Raw genomic sequence first — 27331 nt, forward strand, 5'->3', positions numbered from 1 at the left:
GAAATTGGACTTCGTATTTCTGGAAGATGTAACCTGGGATAGGATGTAGTCATATAGCTACATATTAGTATATTAAAAATCTATAGAAAAAATAGTTTTTGAAATGAAGGGAAATACTTTTTTATTTTGATGGTAGATTACAAATTATTCTTTTATAGTTCTCATAAAAGTTCAAAGTTGAACCCAAGTTCTTTATTCCATGTAATCAACAATTCTAGAACACTATTTGTGCCCGGCTTTCTTTTGTGGGGTTGCATACGTTTCCTTCTGCTTGTCCCTTAGCATGTCATGAGGACAGTGAGTCACAGAGAGATAAAAGACTTCTTGGGGGTCTTAGAGCTCGTGTCTGAATCCACCCACCAGGCTTTGTGTGATTAATGACCAGATTTCTAGGAGGCAAATGTCTACAGGTCTCACTGGTGTTGAATTGTCCCCAGATTGTTGTGAGTTCTGTCAGGCTAAGCTAGCCAGCTGTAAACAGAAAGTACCCTTTTCTATTTTGTCTACAAAGAATTTTTTCCTGAGGCTGCAGTCTCACACAAAAGATTGGAGACAGAGATTAGTGTTTGACATAAGGTGTGTGTGTGTGTGTGTGTGTATACATACGAGTATCCCAGAAAATGGTGACAGTTTAGTTTTTATATTGTAGTATCTGTACCAAGCTTTGGCAACAATAATTACAGACAAATTTCATTTACTACCTGTTTTGTAAATAAAGTTTTATTAGAGTACAATAGTGTGGTGTTCACTCATTTTCATAATCTCTGTCTGTAGCTGCTTTTGTGATGAACCAGCAACAGAACTGAATCATTGTTACAGACTAAGTAAGACCAAAACAGTCTCAGTTCTACGTGGCTCCTCACTAAAAAGTTTTTTTTTCGAGAGTGAAGTAAGTATTATTCATTACTAGCTTTGTGTTGCTGTGGTGCACTTGAAATTTGACTGATAAGTATGAGTTAATGTAAAAGAAGGAGTGGCAGGCAATGTTCCCGCCTGGATCCCACAGGGCTAGCTTAGCCCTGAAAATAATAACACACAAATTGTATTCTTTCAAACACTGCCTGGCCCATAAGCTCTAGCCTCTTACTGGCTAACTCTCACATCTTGTTTAACCCATTTCTATTAATGAGCGTAGCACCACGAGGTCATGGCTTACCAGGAAGGATTCTAGCCTGCTTCCATCTCTGAGAGGAGAGCTATGGCGACTGCAGCTCGGCTTCTTCCTCCCAGCATTCTGTTCTGTCTACTCCGCCTACCAAATTTTCTGTCCTATTAAAGGGCCAAGGCAGTTTCTTTATTAACCAATAGACAGATGACCCTCCTCTATCAAGTTAAGATCCCAAAGACAGGAAGAAGAAAAAAAAAGAGCATAAAATACCTTGCTAATGCTAACATACACGTTGCATTTTGAAACAATAGTGCCATTAAGCTTAGTTGTTTTTTTTTTTATTTTCCCTTTTAAAACAGCAACTACTGGCCGGGCAGTGGTGGCACACGCCTTTAATCCTAGCACTCTGGAGGCAGAGGCAGGCGGATCTCTGTGAGTTTAAGGCCAGCCGGTCCACAGAGATGGTTCCAAGACAATTAAGACTGTTACACATGAAAAGCCTGTCTCAAACAAACAAACAAACAATAACAAAAAAATACCAGCAACTACTAGAAAATTCCAAATGTGTCTCAAATGTGTTTCTCCCATTTAGATGTCTGCTAACAGTGCCAATAGAGAACCTGGAATCTGGAGGCTAGGAGACCTCTAGAAACAGAAAGCTAGACTATTAGTTGAGGGAGGAGAGATAATTTGCAAATACCTTTCTAAAGTAATGAATTGTCAGCTCAGTCGCCCTCTCATTTCTCATCAAAACTCAGGATGCTTTAGGATGTCCACGGAAGCAGTTTGAGGTGACTTCTCCCAGATGCAGACTCTGCGAGTTTGAACTAGGAGATGATCCAAGAAGCACTGGGAAGGGAGAAGAAAGAGGGAATGTTAGTGAGCATGCTATTGCTACAGATCTACACATTCCTACTCAACGAAGCCCAGGGGTGGGGGATTTATAGTTTACAACTCTGAGTGGTCCCATTCAGAAAATGAAGTTCCCTTTGGTAGAGAACTGATTCCAAAGGCACCAGTTGGCTTTCCCCAGAACTGTAGTCTGCCTTTCCTGGGTTTATATACAGCCCTGAGACAGAGGATCACAGGTGCATGTATGAATAAAAAACCCATCCACCAGCTGTGAGAACAGGCTGAATGTTTTTTCCTTTCAATCAACAATTGTGTAGCTTCCTGGTACATATGTTTATTTTCTCCTATGACCTTACTGATAGTATAGATATAGGTGACCATTATACTCATGCTATTTATAGGAAACTAAGCCAAAGATATATCCACTGATAGGCCAGTTTGGAATGAAAACCCACATCTCTTCATGGTCATTTTGGTTTCTTTATAGCTTGACTTGACCAGAACATGAAGAAATCTTGGTGAATTTAGGGTAACAACAGAAAGCTAGAACTATATTTGTGTGTTCTTTAGATTCTTTTACAAATACATAAGAAAATGTGAATCACACAGGGAAGTTTCACTTTGTTTTGTTTTGAGACAGGGTTTTAGATTGCTTAAGATGACCTTGACATACTGATCCTCTCTCCTTCACCTCTGAAGTGCTCTAGTTCCAAGACTCTAACACTGAAAAGTGTTATCTTTTTTTACCCATGCAGAGAAAATTCAAAATTAGGAAGTTAAAGAGCTACAGGCCACCATACAGAGTGTGAGTGACAGAGTTAAATTCCAGAAAACCTCCAGTGAAGTCCCTGTAGTGGAAGCTTAGGAATGCATGGCTTAGCGAAGATGGGATTTTGTTACTGTCCCATTGCCTACGTTCTCTTCAAAAGTGTTGTCAGCCCCTTTGGTACTACTTGGAAACAAATCTCTCCCAGTTTAATTTCCCTTTATTGTATTTCTAACTACCTCAGTAATTCTTTGTGGACCTCAATAACACTTATACTATTTAAATTTTAATAACCCCAAGGGATCTGGGTAGGTCAAAGTGCTTAAACCGCAGGCTTTAGTCTTTGTATCAGTTGATTAAAAACAGATTCTATGCATGTGGTATGCTTAATAATGGGAGGGGGAAGCAAGCAGATGTTTGTAAAATATGAATGTGTTGGATTGCATTTATTTGGCTCTCTTTATGACGAGATTTAGAAAAGTCATACCTATGACAATTGAACTCTAAACAGTTTAGATGATGTATTTTCTGAGAAATTTCCTGCTATCAGTGGTCAGCCATGAAGAAAAGTAAAAGGATTCTATAAAGTTAACATGAAAAGAAGCTGACAAATTCACCTTACTATAGTCATGCCTAAATCAAGGACACTGAGCAATGGAATGTCTCAGTCTCAATCTCCAATTCTGCAGTTCATTTTCTCCAAACAGTAGAAACTCTCTCTCTCTCTCTCTGAGTGTGTGTGTGTGTGTGTTTGTGTGTGTGTGTGTACTGGCATTCTCATGTGCATGTGTGGAAGGGAAGATTGGTTTGAAAACGGTCAGGTTTCACCTACACTGCTGTTGTACCCATTCTCTAAAGTGCCTTCATATATATATATATATATATATCCAAGCTTAACAAACTTATTGCTTATAATGTAAACATGAGCAAGAACAGATTATGGTTAAGGACAAGAAGACAAGAAACGGGGTAAAAGAAATGGTGGAGACTGAAGCTGGACTGCTCCCAAGAAGTAAGGATGAAGTAGAACAGTGGGGATATAGGGAACACTTATGTGACTGTATATGTCTTGTGGCAAAAGCCTCCAACAGCTGAAAGAAAAGATTCCTCATGCAAACACTTGGCACACAGAACACCTCACACCTTCTCTGGAATTGAAGCCAGACGTGGAAGTGACGTGGAAGGAAACAAGGCACTGGGCCAAAGCAGGATTTGTACCTCACTTGCACACGGGTGTCCTCTGGGAGAGTTCTAACCTCAGTGTGTGCACCTCCCTTAGCTAGACTACATGAATACCCAAATCACAACATGGGGAAGAAAGTTCACAGCAGATGAACTGTCAGACAAAAATTACAAGACACAAACTAAACTCAGATCCTTGGGAAACACTAAACAAATGCCAGGAAATGTGGATCTCCTCTTTCTCAAAAGAGTTTAACAATAATAATGTTTAGCTCTTTTAGAATTATGAGGGGAGTTGCATTTTTGGAACAGGAACAGAAAGCATTTTAAAAAGAAAAGAGATACATGATAAAGAACCCACTGAAAACAAAAATGCGCTCATTATAAAAATGACTATGCAGCCTTGGTATGGTGGTTCACACCTGCAGTCCAAGCACTTGGAATGTTAAGTCAAAGGGGAAGAGAATTTGAAATGAACCTAGGCTACAGAGCAAGACTATTAAAAAAAAAAACTAACATCACCAAACCTAAGCTATAAGATAAAATTCATGTTAATAAATTGAATTCTTTAAAATACAGAGATATATTTCTTTTTTACATTTTTTATTGATTTTTATTGAGCTCTACATTTTTCTCTACTCCCCTCCCTGCCTCTCCCCTCCCTTTCAACTCTGCCCCAAAGTCTGCATGCTCCCAATTTACTCAGGAGATCTTGTCTTTTTCTACTTTCTACTTCCCATGTAGATTAGATCTATGTATGTCTCTCTTAGGGTTCTCATTGTTGTCTAAGTTCTCTGGGATTGTGATTTGTGATCTGGTTTTCTTTGCTTTGTGTTTAAAAACCACTTATGAGTGAGTACATGTGATAACTGTCTTTCTGGGTCTGGGTTACCTCACTCAAAATGATGTTCTCTAGCTTCACCCATTTTCCTGCAAAATTCAAGATGTTATTTTTTTCTGCTGTGTAGTACTCCATTGTGTAAATGTACCACATTTTCCTTATCCATTCTTTGGTTGAGGAGCATTTAGGTTGTTTCTAAGTTCTGGCTATGACAAACAATGCTGCTATGAAAATAGTTGAGCACATGTCTTTGTGGCACGATTGAGCATCCTTTGGATATATACCCAAAAGTGGTATTACTGGGTCTTGAGGAAGGTTGTTTCCTAATTTTCTGAGAAATCACCACACTGACATCCAAAGGGGTTGTACCAGTTTGCATTCCCCCCAGCAATGCAGAAGTGTTCCCTTTACCCCACAACCTCTCCAGCATAAGTTGTCCTCAGTGTTTTTTATCTTGGCCATTCTTACAGGTGTAAGATGGAATCTCAGAGTTGTTTTGATTTGCATTTCTCTGATGACTAAGGATGTTGAACATTTTCTCAAGTGTTTTTCAGCCTAAAAACTCTCTGTTGAGAGTTCTCTGTTTAGATTTGTACTCCATTTTTTTTTATTGTATTATGTGTTCTTTCGATGACCAATTTCTTGAGTTTTTTGTACATTTTGGAGATCAGACCTCTGTCTGATGTGGGGTTAGTGAAGCTCTTTTCCCATTCTGTAGGCCTTCATTTTGTCTTGTTGACCATATCCTTTGCTTTACAGAAACTTTTAAGTTTCAGGAGGTCCCATTTATTAATTGTTTCTTTCAGTCTGTGATGCTGGGGTTATACTTAGGAAGTGGTCTCCTGGCCAATGCATTCAAGTGTAGTTCCCACTTCCTCTTTTATAAGGTTCTATGTGGCTGGCTTTATGTTGAGGTCTTTGAAATATTTGGACTAGAGTTTTGTTCAGGGTGATAGATATGGGTCTATTTTCATTCTTCTACATGTTGATATCCAGTTATGCCAGCACAATTTGTTAAATATGCTTTCTTTTTTTCACTTGTTATTGTTTACTTCTTTGTCAAAAATCACGTGTTTGAAGGTGTGTGGATTAATATCTGGGTCTTCGATTCAGTTCCATTGATCCTCCTGTCTGTTCTTATGCCACTACTAGGCTGTTTTCAGTACTGTAGCTCTGTAGTAGAGTTTGAAGGCAGGAATTGTGATGCCTCCAGAAGGTCTTTTATTATACAGAATTGTTTTCAGTATCTTGGGTTTTTTTGCTTTTCCATATGAAACTGAGTATCGTTCTTTCGAGATCTATGAAGAATATTGCTGGGATTTTGATGGACATTTTGCATTGAATCTGTAGATTGTTTTTGGTAAGATTGGCTATATTAATTCTACCTATCCAAGAGCATGGGAGATCTTTCCACTTTCTGGTGTCTTCTTCAATTGAGAGCTGAAATCAAAAAAAAAAAAATAGAAACAAAAAAAACAATATAAAAAATAATGAAACAAAAAGTTGGTTTTTCGAGAAAATCAATAAAATAGACAAACCTTAATGCAAACTAACAAAAAGGCAGAGAGAGACTATCCAAATTAACAAAATTAGAAATGAAAAGGGGGACGAAACAACAGACACAGAGGAAATACAGAAGATCATCAGGTCATATTTCGAAAATCCGTACTCCACAAAATTGGAAAACTTATAGGAAATGGACAACTTTTTGGATAAATATCACTTACCAAAATTAAATCAAGACCAGATAAGCAAATTAAACAGACCTATAACTGCTGAAGAAATAGAAGCAGTCATCAAAAGTTTCCCAAGCAAAAAAAGTCCAGAACCGGATGGCTTCAGCTCAAAATTTTACAAGATTTTCAATGAAGAACTAATACCAATACTCCTCAAATTATTCCACACAATAGAAACAGAAGTAACATTGCCAAACTCTTTTTATGAGGCTACAATTATCCTGATTCCCAAACCACAGAAAGATATTACTAAGAAAGAGAATCACAGACCAATCTCACTCATGAGCATTGATGCAAAAATACTAGATAAAATACTGGCAAATCAAATCCAAGAACACATCAGAACCATCATCCACCATGATCAAGTTGGCTTCATCCCAGAGATGCAGGCATGGTTTAACATACAAAAATCTGTCAACGTAATCCACCATATAAACAAACTGAAAAATAAAAACCACATGATCATCTCATTAGATGCCGAAAAAAAAACTTTCGACAAAATACAACATCCCTTCATGATGAAGGTCTTGGAGAGAGCAGGGATACAAGGAACATACCTAAACATAATAAAGGCAATATACAGCAAGCCAACAGCCAATATCAAACTAAATGGAGAGAAACTCCCAGAGATCCCACTGAAATCAGGAACAAGAGTAGGTTGTCTACTCTCTCCATATCTATTCACTATAGTTCTTAAGGTCCTAGCCAGATCAATAAGACAACAAATGAAGATCAAGGGGATACAAACAAATTGGAAAAGAAAGAATCAAACTCTCACTATTTGCTGATGATATGATATTTTACATAAGCGTCCCCAAAAATTCTACTAAGAACCTTCTACAACTCATGAACATTTTCAGTAATGGAGTGAGATTATCTGTTTCTTGTCACTTGTATTAGACATAAGATGAGAATAGCTCTGTTCCTTACTATGCCTTTCTGAGTGAAAATTTGAGGAAATAAAAGCAGGCTAATTTTTTAAATAAATTGCAGAATGAATTTATGTTTTTATTATTATTTGTTTTTCTTTTCTTTTGATAAAATCCAGGTGCTTGCTAGGCAAGTGCTCTATCATTGAACCATACCCAGAACCCCCATGTCCTCTTTGCTAAATGGTATTACAAATCTGAAGTCTTTGAGATACAACTTTTGAAAATCTAGTTTAAATTTTTAAATACTTGAAATTGAGTTAATAGCACTAGGATTCTGAAAAATATCTATTCATCCTTTTCTGAGAATGAACAGTTTTATACCTACTAAAGTAGAAAAGTTCACAGAATAACATTTCTCTCTTCCTTTTTTAAACAGCAAAACTTGGAGAGCAATCTCACCAATCTCATTAAGAGGAACACAGAACTGGAAACCCTTTTGGCTAAACTCATCCAAACCTGTCAACATGTTGAAGTGAGTATCCACCCTCTACCCCCATATTTCAGGTGACAAGTGCCAGCTTAAACTTCTTCTGTCTACTCAATTCTATTTATTTATTATGTATGCAATTTTTATTCTGTCTGTGTGTATGTCTGCAGGCCAGAAGAGAGCACAGATCTCATTCCAGATGGTTGTGAGCCACCATGTGGTTTGCTGGGAATTGAACCCAGGACCTTTGGAAGAGCAGGCAATGCTCTTAACCACTGAGCCATCTCTCCAGCCCCCTGTCCACTCAATTCTATACTTTAAAGGAGAAATCTTTCTTGGGACTGGAGAGATGGCTCAATCTTTTTCTTGGGTTTTCAAGACAGTGCTTCTCAGTGTAACAGTACTGACTGTCCTGCAACTTGGTTTGTAGACCAGGCAGGCCTCAAACTCACAGAGATCCACCTGCCTCTGCCCCCTGAGTGCTAGGATTAGAGGTCTGCACCTCCACCCAGCTCCATAGGGTGTCTTATAGTCTCATAACTCCAGCTGCAGGGATCTGACTCCCTCTTTTGTTACCCACAGGCCCCTCATACATGCACATGGCATACTGATAGACACAAAACCCCACTCAGAATAGTACTAAAATAAATGTTGTAAAAGGAAAATCTTTCTTAATATTTAATATTTTACAGATGCCAAACATATACAGAAGATGAAATTGGCAAAAGCTAGAAGTTTGGAGACTTTTTACACATCCAGGGCTGCTGAATCCCCCTCATTTTATAGCACCTTCTTGATTATCACATGCCATTTCTATTATTGTAGATTTTGATTACCCTTACAAAGAACACCCCTCGAAAGTACAATTTAGAAGGTGTTTTGTAAGTTTACTAGGGCTGCTATAACAAAGCACCATATTCTTAATTATCATAAAACAATATAAGTTTATTGTCTCATATTTCCGGATGGTAGACGTCTGAATTGCAGATGTCAGCAGTACTGTTCTCCTATTTAAAGGCTCTAGGGAAGGTCCTTCTTGCTCCTTCCCATCTTCTGCTGGTTCCAGCTGCAGCACTACCCTCTATACCTCAATTGTCACATGCTATTCTCTCTGTGCATCTCAGAGACTGTGCTCAAATTTCCTTTCGTAATCGAGCCACTGTGTTAGGACCCATCTTACTCTTTCATGGCATTGGCACACACAGTATTTGCAAACAAGGTCTCATTCCACATTTAATTTTACATAGTTTCTCCCACTACAGGTCTACACTACATTCTACATAGCTTTCATATAAGTGTTGTGAAAACCCACTATTGCAACACTAACAGAACCTGTAGTGATTCTACAATGCATAAGGAGAAATTGAAAGTCAGTGGCTCAGCCCATCTTTGCCCATGCCCTAACTCATACGCCCAAATGAAAGTTTTCAAGCTATCTGCTCTTTAACCTAACAAGGCTCTCTGGTCAACTGCCACCTGATATCTGCATGCCCATGTTCTTCTTGCCTGTCTTCCAGTCACAAGTTGAGGGTTACTCTAATAATGAATATTTATCTTGATTTCTATACCAGAGTTGTATCTCTTTGCTCTAAGTAACAATATTTTCAATAGTTCACCTCCCCCTAATATCCATGTTTAGAGAGACAATGTTTTTTTTCTCAAACTCATGAAAGTATATTTATATATTTATAAATACATATTCATATCTATATATGTATATAACAATAATAATCAGGGTAAACAGAGGCTATTAACTTGAGAGCTAGGGGGCATGAAAGAATTGGAGGCAGAGAACCTGGAAGGGGCAAGAGAAAGGAGAGGGGGAGGCAAAAATATAATTCTCTTTCAATTAAAATATATTTGTAAGAAACATGAAAGAATCTAGCATTTTGACTATGTATTAGTCATCATTTCCACTACAGAATCAGAAGTACTAAACATCAAAAATATAGGAACATTAAAAAAGAGAAAAACCCATCAAAGAAAATTACTCTTACTAGAATATAGTTAGTAAAACTATGAGAGGAATTTTTAAACTTGAATGTGTAAAAATTTACCATTTTAACAACTTTCCCACTATTCAGCAACATTCAATAAATTTTTAATATTGTACACCTACTCACCACCACATTCAGAAAATTCCCATCATCCTAAATGCATTTGTCTTTTAAAACATTGTGCCAAGTGAAATAAGTCAAACATAAAAAGATAAAGTCTGTATGATTTTAATACTTGAAGTCCTTGGAACAGAAAATCGAAAAGTTACCATAGAACCTAGCAGAGATTGGGATGGGGAGAAATAGAGAAAAGTTCACTGCTCTCAAAATAATGATGTTTTGTAGTCATATTTATCTTCTAAATAGGTAATTATAATGCATGACCTTATGTGCCCAGAATTGTGAAAGCAGATTCACAATATAGTAGAAAGAATAATAAAGATCATAGCATATTGGATGTCTGCAGATTCAGATAAAAGCACAACTGAAGAACAGCACAGCAGCCAATCAGGTACTGATTTCATAGAATGTACTATTTTTTTAAATTCAAAGAGCCATGTTTCTCAACAGACCAGCAACAATCCAACTATAACTTTAAATCAATGATGGAATACAGGTAATCTCTTAGCTTTTGTTTTTATTCCTACTGGCACATAAAATGTAACTTAGACATTTGCTGTATCCTAGATTGGTGACTGTGTTTTAGGGAGGCGCACTCTTTTTAAAAATAACATAATATCATCATAAAACAAAAACTAACACATTGGAGTTGGACAAGACAAACAAACAGAAAAAAAGAAGCCCAAGAGATAACACAGGAATCAAAGACCCACTCATTCATACACTCAGGAATCCCATAAGAAACACTAAACTGGAATCTATAACACACACACACACACACACACACACACACACACACACACACACACACGACTTGGTGCAGACCTGTGCAGGCTGCCTCAGTCTCTGAGTTCATAAGAGCTTTGATCCTATTGATTTAGCGAGCTTTGTTTCTTGGTGTCTTTCATGCCTTCCAGCTCTCTTACACTCTTTCTGCCTCCTCTTCTGTGGGAGGTTCTCTGAGCTTTGAGGAGAGGGACTTGACAAAGCCATTACATTGAGGGCCAAGTGTTCTAAGGTCTCGCACTCAGTACATATTATCTGGCTGTGGATTTCTGTATTTGTTCCCATCTGAGGTGGAACAAAGGTGGAAGCTTCTTTGATAATGGCCAAACAAGGCACTGATCTATGAGTGTAGCAGAATGTCATTAAGAGTAATTTTTTGCTACATTTTTTATAATAGTAATATTTGATTTTACTGTAGGTCCCTATCTAGTCTCTGGTTCTTGGTCACACAAGCAATATTGTGTATGGGCTCTATCTCATGGAGCGGGTCTTAAATCAAGTCAGTTTTTGGTTGATTATTCTTACCATCTTTGTGCTCCCATTGTCCTAGCATATTTTACAGTCAGGACACCATTGTAGAACAAAGGGGTTGTGACTGGACTGGTGCTTACGTTTTTCTTTTGGGAGCATGTAGAGTACTTTCCTGTACCAAAGACACTAGAATATAGGAGTGAAGGTTCTATGTAGGCACTAGCTTGCCTTCTCCATGTTCATTGACTTGTGTCAATGAATTCTCTTCAGCATTAATTTGCGAAAGAAACCTTACAGTCTTGGCCTGGGTTGTTTGGGGATTCCCATGGGATTTCATTGGTGAAAAACTTAATTAGATGTAACCCAATCATGGTACTGGAAGCTTCACTTGGTGACAAGAGATAGCCATTTAATACTCTGTCTTCCCCATTATTTGGCAATTTGATGTAGATTGCATATATATAAATATATATATTTTCTAAGAAGCTTCTACTGTATTAATTAGGTTTCCATACTGCCTCACAAATGTCCCTTGAGTTTAGCTGTTTTACTCAGTATTCCCTCCCTCAGAACTTAAGGAAGAAAGAATTGGGGACTGAAGAAATGACCTAGGTATTAAAGTCTTTATTCAATTTACAACCATGAGGACCTGAGTTCGATCCCTAGAACCTAAGTTAATAAAACAAATTGTCAGTCAGGGTGGTGCCAAGGATGTGGAGGCAGGTAGATCCTTGGGGTTCACTGAGTTGCAAGACTAGTCAGTGAGAGACCCTATTCCCCCTACAAAAGTGTATGGTGAGATGGTGTCTGCGGAATGACAACAAGGTTTCCTTTGCTCCCACGTGCACACATGTGAACCAGTACACGTGGATGAACACAGAGAGAGAGGAGGAGGCAGACATGGAAGGAGGGAAGGGAGGAAGGGAGGAAGCAAGGGAAAGAGAGAGGAATACAGAGAAAAGATAGAGACAGATGCAGAGAGAGAGGTAGAAAAACAGAGACAGAGAGAAAGAGATACAATTTGCCTGAAAACTTATAGTTTACAGTGGAGTCAGGACCTGAGCTTATCCTATAGGTTTCAGAAGGACTGTCTTAAAAGTATTCAAGGAATTGGGAATGTGATCTAATTCTCTGCCATTCAATGGTGTTTGTGATGGTATATTCTTCAGTACAATAAAGCTAAGTTTTCAGATACTCCCAGCCTAAAAGCATTTCTGCTATGCATGCAAACACTGGAGATTTGGTGTAATGCTTTATGATTGGAAGTTTAAAATTGCTTACTGGGAAGAAACAGCATTGACAAATTTTCCAAGCTCCTAATTTGCTATATGTTTCTGTAATGTGTTCAGGGGTAGGAATGGGATGTTTTCCCTCCCTGAACCCTCCGTTCTAATGCTCATCATTTTGGTGCTGGAAAGCATGGTATAAAGGAATGTTATAGAACAGAGCAACATGGATGTTGAAAGGATTAGCTCCAGGGTTCATGCCACAGATCCCTTCCTTTAATCAATAAATTATCTTCTTGTCTGTCTTTTATGCCATTAGTTGCAGCTTAGAGTGTGAAGGAAACAGCATCAACAATAGCAGGTTGCAGAACCTTGACCTTTCTAGCCCACTGAAATTGCATTTGTTTGCGCCTTATTGATTAAGTAACATGGGAAATAATAGTGAAGAAGCATAATGTTTTTCATTATTTCAGAGCAAAGTGAACATGTATTATTACATGTATAACTAGATGAACAAAATAGAATGATCCATGTGCTATATTTTATTTTTATGATGTCAGGGCATTTGATGTTTAGGATAATAAGAAAGATTTATTTCTCTTTAGTAAAAAAAATCACCTTGCTTTATGGTAAATCTTATAAATGCTTTATGGGTTGGGTGATTATTTCATTCAATTTCTGCTAGTTATTTCTTAAAACATTAATGTCTGGTTTCCATTATGGCTGGTAATAATTTCAGAACAAATGCCTTGTTCTTAATGCAATGTTAGTTTGACTTGAATTTACAAAATGGTATTCATTGTAGCATGATGCAAAATTATACTCCATTATGTTCAGTAAGTTCAGATGAGAGATAAGTTCAATAAATTGATCATCAGGCCATGTATTTCAAGAGATCAGGTATTATTTTAGTTGAGATACTAATTGTGAAGAGAAAACTATTACTGAATTACTTGTGGTCAACTTACAAATAGACACACATGCCATTAGAAGTGATTCTTAAAAAAAATTTAAGAGTATTTCTTTCTCTGTTGTTTTGTAAGTCCTTTGGAGTGGAAATAAATGCTTGTTGTTGATTAAATTTGCAAACCAAGAAATGTATTCTAAATAAAAATTAAATAATTGTTTATGGATAGAACAATGGTAGTAGCAATACTTATTATATTTATCCTAATTATTAAAATTCTCAAAGGGTATATTTTAAATATGTAACTCCAAGTTTTCCTGTAATAATTGATTGAATACATATCTGAATAATTAATGAAGAGCTGTCAGGGTCATAAAATCATAAAATCCCTCTTGAACATAAGAGGATATCATAGCCTGGTATATATAAGTGAAAGTGGGGAGTAGTAAAGAAAAAGAATAACAGAATGACATGCCAAAATTAGATGCAAAATGAGATTAGCGGTCCACAAGAAAATGTAGTCTTGTCCTTAACATTTCAGTAAAATAAGTTGCATGTTATCTATTTCCTCTAATATCAGCCTCTGCAGAATAGTAAGTCCTAATCCATAAAAATTAGGAAGTCCACAGTTTGAAGGATCAGGTGACCCTGGCAAGGACTGGCTTCACAGAATATTCACTGATTTGCTAAATTTGGGATAATTTTTTTTTACTGTGACTTTCTGTTCGGAGACTGATGCTATCAAGCTCTTTCACACGTATTTCTGGTCTGGAGTCTGGTTCTTTAATTTGGTCAAGGGCCTATTTTATTCATATTTTCAATTTGAATAGAGCACCTATGATGTGTGGCACACTGTGTTAGGTGCCAAGGGACCTTTCTCATCAGGGACTCATTGTCTTCACTAAGACTGAAGAGCACCGACAACACAATATGCTTACCAAAAGAGAGGCGCAGATTATATCCTTCAAAAATTCAGAGAAGGGAGAAATTAGTTCCTGCTGGCCACTGGGAAAGAAGATCTGAGCCTGATTTAAGGAAAGGTACTGCTGATGGAGGGTAAATGAAAATATGGACTTGGACGTGGAGAAGTGCATACATACTCTGAAACTGTGTGTGTGTGTGTGTGTGTGTGTGTGTGTATCATAGAAAACTGGAAGACATGCATGAAGGAAAGATAGGTTGGGAGCAGCTTTGGAGAGATGGGAGTTGGGAAGCATTTAATTTGGCATCTGAGTTTGAAATTGGCTCTTGAAAGTTCAATGACAATTCATAAGACATGTAGATTGTGTTCGCTGGTAACCCTCACTCATTTCAGGAATTGGTATTTGTAGCTATTTGGAAAATAATATATTTATCTTCCTGCAAAATAATCACTCATCCATGTGAAAAGACCACAGTATTAATGGGACTCCAGAAAGGTAGTGGAATGTGTTGGGCACCAGCAAGCTATTCTTTCAAATCAGTTCAGTAGAAAAGAATTTCCTGCTTCACAACCTAGATTTCTAGACTATACTTCTTCCTTTTCCTCTTCCTGAAGTTGTCCTTGTATCGGAGTCTGAGCTTTCTTGGGGAAAACAACATTCCCATGCTAGCTGGGGCTAAGAACACTCAGCACGGAGGTGACTCTGCATTGTTGTGAATTCAATCAATGAATTCCTTCTCAGGTTTTAGAAGGAAATGTTACATCCTCATGAGCCCACCCCCATCCTGGGGGTTCCCTTCTGCTTTTCTTTAAAAAATATAAGCCCTTGAATTTCTGCTCCCACACACACACACTGTTTTCACAACCTGTGGGCAAACAAATGACGGAAAATAAGTGAAATGACCTTGTGATTGTGTAACTAGAGAAGAAAGCACATCAAGGCAGGTAGAGGCATTGAGAGAGCAACCTTAGAGGGACTCCGGCAAATGTTTGTGTTAAGCTGATGTCTAGGGCTCTCTAAACGATAGGCTTTAACTGTTCTGCTTTGTTTCTTCCAGGAGAGGATTCCAGTAAAAGCTCCCTCAGGTCAAGATTGGAGTTACTGTTATCTAGAGCATAAAATAAGCTTATGAGAAGTGACCAAAATTTGGGTCAGGAACTGAAGGTGATCACACACACACACACACACACACACACACACACACACACACACACACTCTACCATCATTGAGGACTCTCAGGCAGTAGGATGGATTGTTTATAGCCAGCCTGGGCAACATAGTAAAATGCTGACTGAAAAAAAAATGGAGGGAAAATTAATTTAAATTTTAAAAAATGGACTAGCTTCAGAACTTACTTTTTTGTAGGTTAAATATAGATTGCAGCTCTCATTACCACATTCTCCTACTGATTGTCATTGAAAAATCAGAAAACCTGTTTTATTGCTTAAGAAAATACATGGAGTCATTACTCTTATTTTTGTAGCAAATATAACACATTGTAAAAGACCACTTGGAGGAATTGTTGGTGACAGTGACTATCAATCTATCCTGAGATAGGAATGGAGAACAAGTAGAAAATTGTGACCAACTGTCATTGTTTGGGGAAGATAGAGGCCCAACTGACTGTCTTTGTCCAAGGTCTAATCCAGCAGCTTGTCAGTGTGCTAGCCTTGGCTCTTGATTAATCTTGCCTTGTTTCTAATCTCCTTAAATTTTTAAACTATTTGTGTGTGTGTGCCTGTGTGTATGTATGTGTGTGAGTGAGTGTGTGTGTTTGTACATATATGTGGGTATGTATCTCTTAAAGGGCTGTCAGAGAACAATTTGTGGCAATTGGTTCTCTCTTCACCATGTGGATTCTAAGGATGGACCTCAGGTCCTCGGGTGCAGCAGCAAGCTCCCTTACCAGACAAGTCATCTCTCTGGCCTGAAATCACTTTTCAAATTCTCTGTGGCTCTTTTATTTTTCTCCCTTAGTTTTTCCTTCTCTTTTAATGATGTTTATTTCTTTAACTGGCCTTCTGTGGCTTCCAGTATTGGCATATGGAACAGCAGACATTTTGTGAGTGAATTAAGCATTTTTAACTAGATTTCTGCTCCAGTAGTGGGCTGTATGAGTTAAGAGGAATGATGGGGATGGGTTATCTTGAAAGAAAGATGGACATTTTTGCTTCAGTTCATTGTGCCATTTTCTATTGTGAACGTATTCTCTCTTGGTGGAGAAATTGGCAGTTGCTTCATCCAGAACATTGGACAAAGGCCAACATCAAAATACATATATACACACATAAAAACACATACATGGACACAGAAACACACAGACATATATACAGAAAGCCATGCACGCACACACACACACACCTGCCTTTTAAGTCTCATGGACATGTTGTTTGTGATCTGGATGAAGTAGATTCTGCTGTGGGCAACTTGAGTATCTAAAGTTGTATTCAAATTTTAGTTCATTGCTACTTGCAGAGAAGACTCAGGTTCCCACTCCATTTGGCACCTTGTAAAGATGTTGTCACGGATTATTTAGTTAAACTCTGGGTCTTATTAAACCAGACCAGCAAACTCCCATTCATGCAAATAGCTCTAAAAAGGTGACAAGGTGATGGGACAATTGTTAGCATTCAGAAACTATTGTGGCCACTGCTATAGTGAAATAATTTTTCAGCTTCAGGTCTTAGGTTTCCTGTGACACAAATGTAAAAGAACTAACTGTCTACTGTATTAAATCCCATCATTTCAGATCAACTCTATCTGAAATGTCTTGGGTACATTATGTGCATTACTATATGTAGTTTCTGCCACCAGGCTCACTAATATTAAAAAGTTATGAAGAAAACCTGTTTTTCTCAGTGTGAATTAAAGTGATTGGTTGTAAAAATATTATCCAGCACATACCTGTACTCAATGCTTTTGGGGTAAAAAAATATTCATAAGAGTCATTGGATCATTTTACTTTCTTAAAATTCATGAGGAATAGGGAGAAGATACCAGTAAAACTCTTCTGGCATACTAGAATTAGAAAATACTTTTATGACTGAATGAAGACAAGCCTATATTGATAATGTTTTTATAACATTCCCAAGTTTAATCTTTCTACCATTAAAAACATCTAAAACGTTTATCATCTATTAGTCTTTCTAATTTGAGAACAATGAAGTTTTGTGTTAAGTATTCTGAATTCTACCACATGACTCAGAGTGGTGTTTGACCTTGCTAAACTGAATGTGGAATAATAGGCCTCAACTGGAGCTCAGTGGCTGAGCAATAATAGGAAGGAAGAAAGGAAGAAGTGTGAGTTTTCTATTGCATCCTAATGAGGTCTCTCTACACCAAAAGGGAATTCTTTATAGTATCTTTAAACTATTTTGCATGCAACCTCATTCTCTTGACAAAGTAACCTATTTGGGTAGCTAGAGCAGTATAGATTTTTCTGGCATGATATAAAGAATAATAGGAAAAAGGAGGCATGACAGATGACTCTGTTGGTAAAATGCTTGACATACAAGCATGAAGACCCAAGCTTGATCTCTAGCGCCCACACAAAAGCAACGCATAACAGTGCACATCTATAATCTCAGTGTCATGTGGGGCTCAGTGTAAATAGAGACAAGCGGATCCTTGGAGGTTGCCAGCTAGATAATATAGCTGAGTCAATGAGCTTCATGATCAGCGAGAGGACATGTCACCAAAAAAGAAAATTAAAAAAGAAGGTGAAGGAGAACATATGGAAGGGTGCCTGACATTGACTTGTGGTCTTCACAGGTATGCTCACACACGTATATACAAATGTATACATGCAAAACACACAAGGCTAGTATGAAAGTTTGTGTACACTTTAAAATGGTAATTACAGTCAGCTGTAACTCAGCTTTCACATAAGATGAGCTTAGCTTAATGGATTCAGATGAGCAGGTCCAAGTTGAAAGAAGATGACCATGATGAGCAGATAGAAGCTTAGCTTCCCCATGGCTTGCTCCTCTTCAGTCCATTGACAAATGAGCATGGTCACAATAAACAATAATCATTGAGTAACTTAGCCAACTTCTTTTTTTAATATTTATTTATTTGTTATGTATACAATATTCTGTCTGTGTGTATGTCTGCAGGCTAGAAGAGGGCACCAGACCCCATTACAGATGGTTGTGAGCCACCATGTGGTTGCCGGGAATTGAACTCAGGACCTTTGGAAGAGCAGGCAATGCTCTTAACCACTGAGCCATCTCTCCAGCCCCTTAGCCAACTTCTTTTACTTCTATATTTAATGTGTGCTTTAACTTATTTCCCTCTATTAATCGGTACCAACATGTCTTCTATATGACAATCAAGCCAAAATTATCCTTCTGTGTAAAATAATTATACATTATGAGAAAGACAGGACATGTCATCTTGTACCCTCATTCTACTGGCTTCTATTTTTAATTGCCAAATGTAGGAAAAACTGAAGCGCTTTATTCTAATTTTAAAAGTCCACATTAAAGTATTTGAGGCACGTGTATAATATTCTCACTAACAAGAGTGCCCCTGTAGCACTGCTTATTCTTGTTTCAAAGAGAAATCTGAGCTGTGAAATTCAGCTATTTAAATGACTTGATGCTGCCACTGAGTGCAAAGAGCTCCCAGGGAGGAAGGACTCGCAAAAGATCTATAACTGAGTGTGGCAAGTTCTAAGCCCGGGCATGTATGGTAGAACTTCCACGCTGCTTTAAAAACTATTCTACTAGAAATAATATCGAGTTCCTGTCTAAAAGGTGATGAAACTCTCATGAAGGCATAATTCTCTTAGTAGGCAAGGTATTATTAGGCCTTCATAATGTCCTTTTGTCTATTTTCAAAGGATTGGGAAGAGATTGCGTCTTCATGAGTGTTGCTATCAGGAGAATATTACTGTATAAAGTTATTGAATCTCCATAAGCAAGTATATATTAGGGAATAGGGGAAGCAAAAGTAATGGGATTTGTATATATGTACTCTAAAAACAATTATGGCCACTTGACAAGATCTTATACTCGCTTTCTAATATAATTATCTCAATAGCCTTTGCATGTAAACATTATTATATTGGCTGTAGGTATGTGGCTTGAAGCCATACAAAGCAAAACAAAACAAATATCAACTAATAGAGAATGAGTTAAGCCAGTTGTGGTGGTGTACACCTGTAATTTCACACTCACAAGAAAGAAGCTGGAGAACCATGACTTTGAAGCCATCCTGGGCTATATTGTTAGTTTCAGGCCAGGTTTGTCAACAGAACAAAGTGAGGCAGAGAGAAGAATCTGAACGAGAACGCGTATGAAGTTCACTTCAACCATGAAATGTAACTGGAGTAGTAATTGAACTACCCAAGTGGTGATATGATAAAAGCAGTGATTAGAATGACAGATCCCTGGGAAAATTCTCACTCAATTATGTCCATAAGACCCTCACAAAGGTGCAGCAAGTGCACAAACGCAGCTGCCGTGCCAGTAGAATCAAAGAGCCATCAGTTCTGAGGTATTCTTAAATCTTCGGTCATTAGCCATTGTTGTGGTTACCCCAACTTCTTTGAGATGACAAATTTGCTTCCTCTAAAGAGTTTTTCATTCTCAAAAGGAAGTTTAACACATGTGTATAAAACAAAGACCTACATAATACCATAGAGTTAGTATTTTATGCTATAATTCAATATCAAAGCATTTGTATGTCAATAATGTATAGCATTTAAGAAATGACACTTTACAGAAATTTGAAAAATTTGCTTTCAGATTTCAATTGATAATGTAATGTATTTAAATCTGTGATTTTAAGCTGGATGTCAAAGCAATGCTGAAATGCTCCCGAGACCTTGGCTTTCACTTTACAGTATCTCTAACTTTAATTTATGAGACTTACAGAAAGCTGCTTAAAGTTTGGGGAAAATGAACTCTTTAAATGTCTCATTTCATCATTCTAAAAATTTGAATTGATCATAAAGTAAACTGAAGATGAAATTTATAAATACAGATTAAAATGTTCCAGGATTTTGTTGTTAAATTATGAGCAATGATTGTCTGGGGTGAGCATTGCCTGGAAGTAAGGATTGAGGGTGTTTTGTCAGATTATGAAAATGTCTTATATCTTGGTTGTGTTGATCATGAAAATCTGCTTAGGTATCCCTTAAAATATGTGTATTTCTTTATATGAGAATATTTACTTCATTTTTAAAAGAATTACCTTACTTAGCTGATCTCAACATAGAATTGATTGTTTAATGAAGTTGAGTCTGGCCAGCTTGAGTTAATCAAACACTGACTTAAGGACTCCCTGTGAGTGATTGTTCTTGGTTTTATAAATTGTATTAGATTTATAAGTAGATAATGAGATTTATTTAAAAGCTTAAGAAAAACTATATAGTTAATGACTTGTGTAGATGCATTCCTTGTATAAAAGTTCCCATGGTCTTGTAAGTCCATGTGTAGGTCTTTCCTACTTGGCAGGATTCCTTGGGAAGTATGCCAGGCTTCCTAGGATGCCTAGCAAATGGTATAATATCTGCCAATGACTCTTGGTGCACTAATAGCATTTTCCAAGGCATCACCTGCATCCTTCTGTCTGCCCTCCAGCATTAGCTCATTTGCATAAATCTGCATGCCAGATAAATTGTCACTCTAAAGAGCAGAAAAGGGCCTTTCTTAAAAACATTGTACTCATTATACTCCACCATGGCAGATTTTAGTAGCTTTTGGGTGGATAAGCATGCCTGCCAGACCCTTACCCAAACTGAGGGATATGGCACAGGACAAGGACAGGAGGATAGAGTTAATGAAGCAAAGAACTGGGAGGCAGATGTCCATCTGGGGCTTTCTGGAGCCATGAAGAGAGCTCACAGAGAGTCTTCAACCCCTCACTGCAAACCTGTACCTTTCCTTTTGATTCACTAAATCAACAATTCTCAACCTATGAGTCTCAACCCTTTCACAGGGGTCACCGAAGACCATTTGAAAATACAGATATTTATTCACAACAATAGCAAAATTACAGTTATGAAGTAACTAGTGAAACTAATTTTATGGTTGGGGGTCATGACGACATGAGGAACTGTATTAAAGGTAGTAGCATTTGGAAGGTTGAGGACCACTGCTCTAGATAATCTCACAAACCTCCCTAGGTTCTAAAATCAAGTCAATAAGGTTTGCTTCTGGTATCATCATGGGTATGCTGGCAACATATCCTTCATTTAGGGAGAAACAAAAGCAGCTTAGTTTTGTTTTGCTTCCATTCCTTTGCTGCCAAGACTGTTGCAAGGATCTCTTGAAACCACTAGCTTCGATTTCCTTGCAGTCTGGAAGTTGGTTGCATAACAGGCTTAATTCCTTGGCAAAATCAAAATATGTCCTGAACAAAGGTGCAGTGGTTCTCAGCTTTTCAATAGGGTTTGCATGGGGGGAAGTATGGGATTGTTGGTTTTGGTCCAAATTAGTTCTTCTTTTAGTATATTATACGAAACAATGATGCCAAAGAGATGCCATCCTAAAGGAAGATGGATTCTGTGTGTTTTTTTATGCACTTTCCATTACTATGACCTATTGTGTGTAATAGAGTGGGTTCAGGTAGACAGTAGCACAGACACTCCTGTAAAAGAGGAGGCATGTAAATGCTAGCCTGGAATCAACCTCTGCCTACTGAAGCAAAGAATCACTTTAATGTTTGCAGAATCAAATGATTTTTCCCTTCTGCTTTTCATGAAATGGCCTTAAAGAATTCCTCTTGTTTGTGGTTTCAAAAGAAATTAAAACTATGCCAGTGAAGCCTGCCTTTAAGGGTTCTATTAAACAATAAGAAGGCTTTGTTCTTAGCTATAAAATTAAAGCAAGCAGTGTTTCCACTACCTGGCAGGATGCCTTCCTCAGCCCCTACCCAACCTTGATCCTCACACACTTAACAAAGCCTGCTGTTTCCCAGGTAGGAAGGTGAGATGGCAACATCTGCCAGGCTTGTATATAGAAATATAACTGACCTTTCAGATAATGGAGGGGTTGAACAACTGGGTGAAAAGGAAAGGAAGAGATAGATAGATAGATAGATAGATAGATAGATAGATAGATAGATAGATAGATAGATAGATAGATAGATAGATAGATAGAGACAGGCAGATAAATGATAGACAGGCAGGCAGGCAGGTAGACAGACAGACAGGCAGACAGATTTTGAGACTGAGATTTCTTCAAGTGCTGCTCCTTAACTCAAATCTTTTTTTTTTAAACAGTTGTAGTGCATATCTTCAGCCTTCAGAATGATTGCTTTAGAAAGTCAATATTAATTTTACAGTGGGTGGGAATGATGGAAGCAAAGAGTCTTTAAAAAAGAAAACACATACATATACATACATGAATACATGTTACACAAACAAACAAACACACAATGTTTTAGTTTGGCCGTTACCCAAATTTTGACAAATTGGTATAAGTGAAACACAAATACATTTGGGTTGTGGCCTTGAAGTAGGGAATGGCTATGCTCAATACAGAAAGCACTGCCAGACAGTCTGTATTTAGTTCTAAGACACTGGACCCACAGAACAAATAGGGTGAATGTGGTGCCAACTCCTTCTAGCCTCCTGTAGAGCTGATCATATGAAACCATTGTAACAAAATTTATCTTCTAGAGCTAGCCTTAGGAAGAATGTAAAGGGCCAAGCAGCAGTGGCACATGCCTTAAATCTTAGCACTTGGGAGGCAGAGGCAGGCAAATATCTGTCAGCTAGAGGCCAGCCTTGCCTACAGGACAGCCAAAGCTGTTATTCAGAGAAGCCTTGTCTTAAAAAAAATCAGAAGAATAGGAGGAGAAGTGTATGGCACCTATGGATGTCTGTGCCTTGTGATGTCGGTGCCTTGTGCATGTGGGACTTACTGAACCTGCCTCCCTTTATGTGGGGTTGTCTCGGCCTCTTCCAGAGAATTCCAGAGGAGAGTGAATCCCTCCCTCATCTGTGCTTAGAAGCCTTTGACTTGTTCCTGATAGGACCTGTTAGATAAATCCTTTAGCTGCAGTGATCTTCAGAGTTGCCTGTTGTTTTGAATCTCGAGTTGCCCGGAGCGAGCTTGGGTAGGCACACTTGGATGTCTTCATACTTATTTCTTATCAAATATCTGTTCTTTCATTCTAGTCTTAAACCATTTTTAAGGAACAGCAAAATTATAGACTGCATCTAAAATGGAATGATACAGCATAAGTCCTTTTCCTGTTTGTGATCATAACTCACATATCCAATTTCTACAACCCATCTTCTATTTTGTTGTATTTACATCAATGTAGACACTAGAGCTTGGGCAGCAAAGATATTCAGTAATCAGTCTCTGTGCTTTGCCCATATTCTGAAGGGGCAACAGCCAGACAAGGGGATTCATAGATAGCACTTATGGCTCCTTCATAAAGATAGAACTGTGTTTACCTTTTTTCCAGTTGTACTTCCAAGTTCAAGTTTTATCAGTCATGTAATCAAGTCTGTTTCAGTCCCTGGAAAGAATGCCGAAGAGCAAGAGCTAGTTCTCATTCTGAAGACCTTTACGGAGAAGCAGACGACAGCTCCACTTAGCTAACACAAGCTTGACTAGAGAGTCATCTCTGGATTTCTCCATCATATCACAATACAGGAATCATGGTACAAACTGGAAAGAATGCCGCTTACCAAAAGGACAAACGCAAGTGCAAGAATGTGTGATGGCAGACCAGAAGTTTCCTCTTTCCATTAGAAATAGCTTCCTTGTTCTGAATTAGGTTGCTTCTATCTTTCCTTTGACTCAACAAGCATTCGTGAGTTATTTTCACCTTCAAAAAAGCTGATTTTTACTAAATACACGTGCTGAAGATTACTTAACAGAATGTTACTACTTTTCAGAAATTTTATGAAAAAGATTTGATAGACAGAGTTGCACATGCTAGTTTACTGGGTTTTTTCCCCTTTATTCGGTGTACCCAGCCCAAACGGAAGGGTGTAGAGCATTTGTTTTATAAAGAGTGTAATTAATAAGCTAAAGGAAGGAAGGAAGGAGATGATTGTTTTTGAATGAATTATGAGCAACACCTTCCATTCTGTTGCTTCATTTTGGAACTGCTTTCCACAAAGTTGCCATTAAACAACCCGGAATGCCTATGCCATTGGTGCCAAGAATGTGAGACTGAAGGCTGCAGTCATCTGAATGTATCCTAGGAATTAGAGCACAGGAGGGTCAATATTTGTTATAAATGTAACAAAAGTCCTCAGGCCACGGTGGGGAAAGTATAAGCCAGGCACCAGTGGATTGTCACTTCAAAATGGAAACTTAGTAAATCAGTAATTGCAAACTCTTCATGACTAGAAGGAGACAGTGAGATTTTACTGAGTATCTACTATCTCCCAGATTGTCCACAGATGTTCTAATTAATTTAACTATGCAGAAAAGAAATACTCTTAGAGAAATTCATGCATTTTTAACACTTTTTTGCTCTATTCTCTATGCTGAAGGATAGCAAAGTATGACCCTAGGATCAGATCTTACTTGTCATCTTCTTTTGGTAAATAAAGTGGGGTTTTTTTTTTTTTTGGCACACAGCCACACCTATGTGGTTACACATTGTCTAGGACTGCATTCAGAACTACCATAAGAATTGATTAGATGCAAAAGGGTCCATATGGTTCATAAAGTTAAAATATTTACTTTTCTACTGCTCTGCAAACAATGTTTCCCAACTGCTGCTCTACGCCGTGGGAGAATCTCCTCAGCCCATCCTCTCTCCAAACTCAGTTGCATAAGAGGCAACCTGTATGACATCCAATTGGAACTTCAAAATAACTCCAAATTCTAGAGTTAGTCACCATGGTAACATGGCTTCCTGAATTATTGAGCTGATGAAAGATGCAGATGTATTGATTAATGCTACAATTTTTTTTAGCTAGACAGGGTAGGATGACTTGTCCGAATATCTATGACTTTCCTTTCTTTTTGTTTTCCCCTAAGTTCAGCAAGCTTATTTTTATATATAACACAGGGAAAGAAAATGAAATTTTATGTTCTAAGAAACAATGTAGTAGTGTCTTAGAATTATTTTGATTTGCATTTCCCTGATGGCTAAGGATGTTGAACATTTCCTTAAATGTTCATTTGAGATTCTTCTGTTGAGATTTCTCTGTTTAGTTCTGTGCCCCATTTTTTAACTGGGTTATTTGGGATTTTGATGTCTAATTTCTTGAGTTCTTTATATATTTTGGAAATCAGACCTTTGTCTGATGTGGAGTTGGTGAAGATCTTTTCCCATTCATTAGGCTGCCTTTTTATCTTATTGACTGTGTTCTTTCCTTTACAGAAGTTTCTCAGTTTCAGGAGGTCCCATTTATCTGTCTGTGCTACTGGTATTATATTTAGGAAGTGGTTTCCTGTGCCCATGCATTGAAGGCTAAGTCCCACTTTCTCTTCTATCAGGTTCAGTATGGTCGGATTTATATTGAGGTCTTTGATCCATTTGAACTTGAGTTTTGTGCATGGGGATAGGTATGGATCTATTTTCACTCTTCTACATGTTGATATTCAGTTATGACAGCACCACTTGTTGAAGATGGTTTCTTTTGGCTAGACAGAATAGGATGATTGGTCCTAGTATCTATCATTTTTCATTCTAGATAGGCATTGAAGATAAACAGAGCTTAGAAACAACATGGAGAGTGAATATGAACATAAGATTACTATGTATGAAGCAAGTTTCAATGGTTTTTTTTGTGTACTAACTCACTAGCTCTTCTCAGCACACCTGAGGGACTGTTGTGAGGACTGTCCTGTACCCTGCGGTATGTTTAACAGTATTGCATTTGCTCTGGGAGGTAAGAATATGTGTTTTCTTTATGGAGACAGGTAACCTCAAAAGTGGGTAGTTGACACAGACAACCAGGAATGTACAGCTAATGATTCACTTCAACATGACATTACTGTCTCAGAAAAACATCTCCAGGTCCAGAGCTCTGACGTGTCTCTTTTAGCCTTTGGTCTTCATAAAGAATTTTACCATATTTGAAGATTTGGCTTTACTGAAAAATTAGCATCAGCATCAACAATTTGAATGGACATGTTCTGTTATACTACTCTTGGGAATAAAACTCCCTTGTGTAAAGTTTCAAAGTTTTAGGCATCAGCAGTGGCATTTTTGCTGGGCAGTTTTATTGCCTTGTTACATTTGTATTTTGTTTATAGGAATTTTATTGCTCTACTCACTGTAGTGTGTTACCATTTTAATGACATCTTATGGCCTTGTTTATCCAACATTTGAGTTTCATAATCTTAGAAACCTCAAGTAAGGATTTACTGTGAGCATCCTGAGAACCATTTTTAAATCCATAGCAAGCACATAACAAACCCAATCTGGATATTTCAAATAAGGGTGATTGATCTCCTGTGGTCCAAAAGATTTTTCACCATGGTGCTCTGATAACTTATATCCACAGTATCACTACTGTTACTTCCCACAAAAATCACTTCAGGAAGTGATTCTCTGTTTTAATCATGAAAAGCTATTATTGGAATTGAAAAAAGTTCTAGCCAAAAAAAATTGTAATTATTAAGCTCTAGAGTATATCTTAGTGATTGAAGGCTTGCTTAGCACATTCATGGCTCTGAATTCCATTCCCAGCATAACCAAAACTTAAAAACTAAATGAACACATTGAACATTAAAACTATGTCTCTGTATTGTGTCTTCTGGTGTCTACTCCATACACAGAGAACCTGGACACTGGGGCATTCTCTCTCGACTACTTGAGCACGATCCACAAGTATCTGACTTTGGTCAAGAGACTTTCTGAGTAAAGATTATATGTAAACATATTAGAAGTATTACAGTAATACCGTCTGTACTTACTCAGTTCTCCTTGGCTCAACTTTATATACAAAGTGAAGTATTAGAATCCCTTCCATTGTTCTTTCTGGCAGCTCTGTCTAACTTCTGCCCTAGGGTCTGGAATGTTCATCACAGCCGCCTTTGGCAATAAAACCCACAGCAACCTCAAGGTCCTCATATTTCTCTTTGCACCTGGTCAGCAGAGCTCAGTGGGGCACGGAGCTGAAGT

General features: G+C 37.8%; 1 protein-coding gene across 5 annotated transcripts in view; it reads left to right on the forward strand.

Moving 5' to 3' along the window:
- Mid1 (midline 1) overlaps positions 1–27331 on the forward strand; it is a 336875-nt gene that overhangs the window by 261236 nt on the left and 48308 nt on the right. For all 5 annotated transcript variants that reach the window (XM_075957452.1, XM_075957453.1, XM_075957454.1 and 2 more), the window contains exon 3: positions 7794–7889. In XM_075957452.1, the coding sequence (XP_075813567.1) occupies positions 7794–7889 (96 nt within the window). The remainder of the gene's footprint in view (positions 1–7793; positions 7890–27331) is intronic.

Source organism: Microtus pennsylvanicus, chromosome X, assembly GCF_037038515.1.
Source record: "Microtus pennsylvanicus isolate mMicPen1 chromosome X, mMicPen1.hap1, whole genome shotgun sequence".
NCBI classification, from domain to species: domain Eukaryota; kingdom Metazoa; phylum Chordata; class Mammalia; order Rodentia; family Cricetidae; genus Microtus; species Microtus pennsylvanicus.